Source organism: Macadamia integrifolia, chromosome 1, assembly GCF_013358625.1.
Source record: "Macadamia integrifolia cultivar HAES 741 chromosome 1, SCU_Mint_v3, whole genome shotgun sequence".
NCBI classification, from domain to species: Eukaryota; Viridiplantae; Streptophyta; class Magnoliopsida; order Proteales; family Proteaceae; genus Macadamia; species Macadamia integrifolia.
Genome location: NC_056557.1, coordinates 25017090 through 25024698, shown reverse-complemented (window position 1 = coordinate 25024698; position 7609 = coordinate 25017090). Strand labels below are relative to the sequence as shown.

The window sequence follows — 7609 nt, the reverse complement described above, 5'->3', positions numbered from 1 at the left end:
CAAATCTGAAACAATAGAACCCCTTTTTTCTTCTTTTCTTTTCTTCGTTTTTCCTTCCAAATCTGTTTGCTTCGCACATTCTTCACAACCTTGACATTCCTTGAGGGTTTACCAACTTTTATTAAATCAGGTTTTGAAAATGGGAAGTAGGTGTATGGGACGTAGTCTACGACGTAGGTTAGTATGGGCGTGGCTGGCCCCTCAAACCGCCCGTAACATTAGGAGCGTGTTTGAGATCCCGATAATTTGAATCCTTTTAAAATTGGTTTGTTCCTTTTAATCTAAATTCAATAAAAAAAACCCTTAAGCTTAGTAGTAAATCTAGCTTAGGTATTTTATTTTACTTTCAACATGGTCTAATCATATTTCTTACCATTTGTTGGAATATTTTTAATCCATATCATACGCTAATTGGCTTCCATCATATCTTGTTTAATAATTTTGCTTTAATTTATTGTAGCTAATAGCTAATCTAAACAATTTAGGTTAAACACTTTTTTTTAATCTATTTATCAGTTTAATTAGGTAAATCATAACCTTAGAGCAATTTAGATTTATTTCATATAATGTAGTATATACTTAGATTTAGCATATCCCTTTTTTTTTTTTACCTAATCTAGGATAGTTTTAGGCATCTTTCACTTAGTTGTTCTAAAATCCATTAAACAATAAGATCAAAGTAGGACTCATATTGCATTCAATCAATCTTTTAGATTCAATCTTAAACCCTAGATAAGTGTAACTAGACTAATTAGCTTTAATTACATCCCTCTTTTGATCATCTAATATAGTTAATAAACATAGTTTTAATCTAGTTAAAAGTCATTTGCAAACTAGCATAAATAGGATTCCATACTATACTTTACTTTACCAACCATTTAGGTACCGCTGGCAAATAATCTATTATAGGACCTCATAATGTGTTAAATCTTTAACCATACCAATTAGTTCAATTTAGGATTTTATAATTTCATTAACCATCCATCTAGGCTAGGCTCAATTAATCGAATTAGTTAATTTAGGGTTTCATAAGTTGCTAAACTAATCCTAGGTTTAGGCTTATTTCATTAGCTTAATCTAAGACTCATAATACATCAATTAAATCATTTAGGGTTTTTAATTTTAATTAGCATAATCATTTCATTATTTGCATCATAACCTAATTAGCATAATTTAGACATTTGGTTTAGGGTTTTCACATGTTATGCTTAGATACCTAATTTAGGGTTTTCAGTGACCTATATTTAGGACTAGTTAGTAGGGTACAAACAAACTTTGGTCAAATAGAAGGAGACCGGTCTTAGGGTCGGGCAGACTGGGTGCCTAACACCTTCCCAGTCTGTCACTTGACACTTGTCCAGAATCTTGGTGCAAACCAATCTTATCCATCAGAGTCATTAGTCTATCTCCCTTGATTGGGGAAGACATTTATGGGTCCTAGACCCTTTCTAGGTGGCAACTCCCTTTTACCCATAACGTGTATCCCCCCTTGGCATTTGATGACTAGGGGAAACTATCTCATCTCATTAGAGTCGAACCCTAGCGTGTGTACACACGCTACGCGCCATATCGGGATCCCGGCGGAGGTCCATTATACCTTTAGATGGTTGTTTGATTTTGTTTGTTTTTATAAGAGATAATCTTGCCACACCAACATCACGATCTGACAATGACAAAGAGACTGGATCAACATCCATTTCCTCAAGAAAGGAAGTGGAATCGTATGAAGAAGGAAACAAGAATTAAGGATTTTAATCCTACCTACTTTGTTATTATATATATCCTCATCTCACCTACCTTCTTCCCATTTTATCTTCACCTACATTGTTCCCTTGTGTAGTGCAAGTCCTCCTTAATTCTCTCTATTTAAGGAGAGAATCACAGGACTATGGAGGTAAGCAAAGAAAATATTGAGTCGTGTGGATGTAGTTCAAGTGAACCGAACTATTTTAATTTGTGTATCTTCTCTCTAAACACAGCCACCTGCTAGGTTGCTACTTTCTCTGACATGGTATCAGAAGTTTAAGCACCCTTGGCCTCCACCTCTCTCCAATATCTTTAAGTCACCTTATGATATGTAATACTCTCAATTCCTTTTAATAACAAGTAAAAGTAAAGTTAGTAATATTTTACCCACTCACCTTGTGGGTGTGATAGGAAGAAGCTAGAAAATAAGCACTTTGCTCTTTTTTGTTTAAATTTCTCCAAAAATATTAAATTTTTAAATATTGGAAAGCACAAAACCATCTCCTATTGGATTTTATATGTGTCGAAAGTTTCAAATATTACACTTACCAGGACGGTGTGGGTGCCAGTGTCGGTTTGCACTCATATATATGTGTACGTACATACACATTCGTATGTGTACAGGGATGCTTGTACACATACAGGCACGTAGGGACACTTGTATATGTACAATCATATCTATATATGAACAGATTCACCCGTACGTGAAGAGGTACGTTGTCTATATATTTTATAGATGGTTTGAAATTTGAAAAAAAATAGGATTTTTTTAAGAAAGTTTTTTTTTTCTTCCCACTTTGTGTTTTATTTTTCCAAGTCTCTTTATGTCTGATAATGAATATACCCTTCGGACTTCCCTATGTAATCACATATTGGACCTTATGTGATTAGGAGTTGTTTTATTTTGGAGGTATAAATGCAATGGTCAACCCGGTTGCACAATTAGGGGCGTTTAAAAATCTTAAGGATGGTATCATTCTAATATGATACAACTCAAATTATATTTCTTCCTGATTCAAGAAGAAGGATTACTATGATGATATGAATTTGTACATCATCCAATGCAAAATACTACATATCCGGATAAGTCTTATACTCTGTCCATGTTTATTTTCTAACATCTTCACTCTTGTATAGAGGCAGTAGCTGGATGCAAGTATGTAGAGGTGTTAAACGGTCGATTTGGCCCGAATTTGGTCGGAATGAATCAAGTTTGGTTTGGTATAGTTTCTGGTTAATTCCAGTTTAGATTAATTTGTTTTCAAGCTTGAACCATAATTAAACCTTACATTCATAACATGTAGTAGGAATGATTCGGTATAAACACTTTAAACATCTTCCCCAAGTCAAACAAGTAAGCAACCAGGAATCGGGAAATTGATTTGATATGTTCATGTCGTAATCAGAACAAATATTGCAATCAATGGATAACTAATTAGTGAGAAGAAAACTAATATTAAAATTAATGGATAACTAAATACTGAGAAGATAACTAATATTGAAATCAGAAAATAAATTCTACTATCAAATCATTTGTTTAACTGTCCAACTAATTTTTTATTGTGAACAAGGAGATCGATGGAAACATTGTTACTGATCAATTTCTTTATTCATTGTTTTTTTGGGTAATGAATTTCCCTATTCATCACCTCATACTTATTAATTTATTAAAATTCCCCTTATGACCAGAAATATTTTCACTAATATTAAAATCAACGGATTATCAATTCATCTATTCATAACCTCATACGCAATGATTTTTCTTGGTTTCATTTGGTTCCATTATTGGTTTAGATATCGGACGATTCGGTGCGATCTAGTTTTCAGCCAGTCCTATGATACGCTAGTCCAAAACCAATCTGATAATGAGCGGTTTGGTTCGATACAATTTCTTTTTAGTTCAATTTTATCGATTCAGGGTAAGTTTTAACACCCCTAGATGGCACTCTTTTGGTCCATCATAGCTGATTCAGCATGCACTCTTCCTAGTTTTCAAAAACTTAAATTCTTTATTGGGAGAATCAATAATATAGGAGGGGAAAACTAAAAGGGAAAAAAAAAAAAAAAAACCATACAGTCAAACACACACTCCCATTAGGAGGAGTCTCCCAAGAATGCCAGTGAACCGGATGTGGAGACCCCATAAGCAATGAATCTATTTCGGCCCCCACCACCACCTCAGAAAAAAAAAAATATATATATATATAATATATATATATTATCACTCATTCTCTGATATGAAAATTTGTTGCTTTTGTTTTTTTTTTTTGGGGGGGGGGTTGGGGGGTTGTTGTGTGAGGGGAGGGGAGAGGATTGGTAATATGGGCAATGTATTGTCTCACAGTTCTCCTAAGTAGAGATTGGAAAGAGTCAAGAGAAGTAGAGTTTCTTAATTAAATGATTAATATTCCAGAAGAAACACCCAAACAACCTTACATAGAGAGGAAAATCCAAACCCATAGAACCATATTGTATTAATGAATTTCCATAAAACTGCAAGTCACAACCCTCACAGAGGAAATACATACAAATAAACAATTAAGAAATCTACAAATTAAATCCAATTTTGTGATTCTCTACCCATTTTCCAATACACTAACTTCAATTTGAGAATCCAACATATGATGCATCTTGGCTACCTATATTGGAGTTAGATGAACACCATACATCTTCTGTGATGAAATGCATCCATTCTTCATCTTTATCTTCATCTTCAATGCATGATGATGATGCAATTGGCACATCTGGTGACATAGTTTCATAATCATTGATTATCCCTTGAGAACTACTCTCAACCATTGATAAATTGCTTCTCCCTTGCTCTTCGATTTCGCTACATATTCCATTCTTCTTGAAAACACGGCATAAAGCATAAGTATCCTGAGATGAATTAAAACATATATAGTTAGTACAATTGTTAAGATATACTCACACTTAATTCACATGTAATTTTCAATATATAGTTGTAAAACCTCTCAAAGGGCCTTTCTAGGCATCACTATGTGAAGTATAACATTTTACTATTTTCATTTGGCAGTACACGAGTTAGTCCATATGATAAAAGACCCCACATACATCTCTATCGTCCGGGTCTTGGTCTACTTGGTCTGAGCTCTACAATAACCTAAAAAGACTTATACACACACACACAGAGAGAGAGAGAGAGAGAGAGAGAGAGAGAGAGAGAGAGAGAGAGAGAGATCTTGGGCACTATTTCGTGAACTAGATAGAGGGAAAGCTGAATCTTAAATGGGTGTCTTGAGTATAACTTCTTAGACTTAATGAATTGGAAGGAAAGGAAAGGTTGGATCTTGAATTTTTTTTTCATGACTAGGGGATACTTTGAGAATATTTTAGGATTTTTTGATGGAATGAGCAGAAGGGTAGTTTGGGAATAAATGGAAAAAGCTACCGACACCTATGAAAGTGATGGGTGAATTTTTCTTTTGTCTCATTAGAATAGCTAAAGTGAAGCTCTAAGCCTAGGAGTACAGGAAGAAAAGAATATCTAAACTGATTTGTCTATAAGTCTAGAATAAAAGGAGGAAAAGAGAAGGACTAAAACCAACTTTCCATGCACGTCATGGTAACCCACGTTCATTATCCCCTTCTACCACCTCTCTTTGGCTATTAAAGCTTGCACCTCTCTTTGATTTGGTACCTGTTAACATGTAAAGTGTCTCTTTACCAATCATGGTGTCTACTACACACCTAGTTAACAGCATTAAAGCTACCTCATCTCTCTGGTTGGTTGGTGGTGCTAACTTGTAAAGGGCCTTCTTTACCTTAGTCCATGGCACCAATTCAGCCAACATTGATCCACGCTTGCTTTTGTGTTTATATATGTCAAGCAAAGAAACAGAGAAATAGAAGGATACTGATAGTGCTAGCTTTGAATATGCCCTAGACTTCGAATTTGAAAGGTATCTTTAGTGGGTATGGCTGGTGTACGAGACTTCTGCCACTATAGGATGTGGGGAGGGGTCATAATATATGTAATCCTACCATTACTTTACAGAGAGACTGTTTCCGATTTGAATGCATAACCACTAATTCAGTGGATTGATTCAAAATAACTTTGACCTCTACTTCTTTTAGAAATTAAGAAAATAAAAAACAACACAACAATGATAATGTTGATGATGATGATGATAATGTGGACAATAATGATACTCTATTGTTGTATGCTTCAAGTAAACCATTGTTCAAGTGTAAAAATCGTCTACAATTACTGCACTGATGCAGTGAGCATCGTAGCTAAGAACCTCTTGAGGTGAGTGCCCAGATGCTCTTAGCCATGTGATGCTCACCGCATGGATGTAGATGATGTGGATTCATTGTTCAAGGGGCCTTAAACAACCATTTTATCTTGATTTGATAGCTGTGACATGCAAGGATCATTAATACCTCATTCATTGCTAGAATTGACAAGCTATCAACTCAACAACTTATATATGCTTTATGGTCCTTGCATTATCAAGACCTAACAGTAAGTTAAGCTCCCTTTAAAAAATAGGTTGCACGAGGCTCTCACCACTGCGGGGTCCGGGGATAGTCATTATATATACCGTCTCTAGCCAACGTTTTGTGGAGAGACTATTTTCTTACTTAGATCTTCAACCACTAAGTCAAGGTGGAGCAACCTTACCGTTGCGCAGATGAAATTATCCCACATTGTGAATCATCATCATCATCATTTTAATCAAAATTCTAATACACGAACAACCTGAATTCCCATGGTGTCTTCACAGTCTTTGTCATCTAAGCGATATTCATGCATCACCCAATCTGTTCTCATCCCTTGAGGAGCTCGGCCTCTGTAATAGACTAATGTCTTCTTCATTCCAATGGCTCTATTCTGGTAAGTCACCTTCCTATCCTTCCCTGTAGACTTCCAGTATCCAGCTCTAGTTGCTCGGTTTGTTCTGAACCCATTCGGGTATTTTCGATCCCGGGGTCCAAAAAAATACCACTCTGGATCTCTACTTGGTAAGAATGACTTGTCTATGACATCAAAACAAAAATCAAGAATGGATCAGAAATTGAAATAAATTAAATCCCTAATGAATCAAACTGAGATGAAGATGAACAAATATATATATATATATAGAGAAAATAAAAACCTAAATAAATCATGACACGAATTTTAAGAAAACTTAACCCCATAAATCAGTTTACAAGATTAAAGAGCGCAAGATCATATCAACCCATATCAATTCTCTTTTGAAATTAATATAGGATTAAAGAGAGAGATACAAAACCTGCTAACTCCCAAGGCTCACATTTGTATAAATCGATTTCGGGGATAATGTCGAGTTCAATCTGAAGGCCATGGACCTTCCTCTTGAGATAATAATTCACAAGTTCTTCATCAGTTGGATGGAACCTAAAACCAGGAGGTAATCCAATGGGAGCCATTCTCTTCTTTTTTTCCTTCACTCCCTTCTCTGTCTGTCTGTCTGTCTCTCTCTCTCTCTTTCTCCTCTAGCAGTGATGAATCCTTTTCTTATCACCATCACCATTATCATCATCACATATAAAAGGATTCAAAGTACCTTGTCTTTGAGTCATCTTTCGCTTTCTCTTTTACAGATTCTCAGACAATCGTTCCCTGCAAGCCCATTCCCTCTTACCATACCAAACCTACTCTTCCAACTCCGTTTTCCAATTTATGGGCTTATCACACTTCAGAGAGAGAGAGAGAGAGAGAGAGAGAGAGAGAGGTTGGTAAAGGGCAAGTCGTGAAGATGAAGAGAAGAGAGGTGGGTTGATTTTAGGATTCCCTTTTCCTCTTTCTATATTCTTCTTTTTCTTTTATCCTAACCTTTTAACGTAATAATTACTCATATCCAAATCATCGTTT

The 7609-nt window shown here is 35.4% G+C and overlaps 1 protein-coding gene across 3 annotated transcripts; it reads right to left on the bottom strand.

Moving 5' to 3' along the window:
- Positions 1–4182: 4182 nt before the first annotated feature.
- On the bottom strand, positions 4183–7379 carry LOC122086200 (NAC domain-containing protein 45-like). 3 transcript variants are annotated; one of them, XM_042654935.1, is made up of 3 exons: positions 7008–7379; positions 6470–6750; positions 4183–4626 (listed from the first exon to the last, which is right to left on the bottom strand). In XM_042654935.1, the coding sequence occupies exons 1-3, from the start codon at positions 7162–7164 to the stop codon at positions 4348–4350; spliced, it is 717 nt and encodes a 238-aa protein (XP_042510869.1). In that variant the 5' UTR covers positions 7165–7379; the 3' UTR covers positions 4183–4347. The 3 variants fall into 3 exon arrangements, with proteins under 3 accessions (XP_042510869.1, XP_042510878.1, XP_042510884.1); XM_042654944.1 differs by having other exon boundaries at positions 6473–6750; XM_042654950.1 differs by having other exon boundaries at positions 7029–7379.
- Positions 7380–7609: the final 230 nt, after the last annotated feature.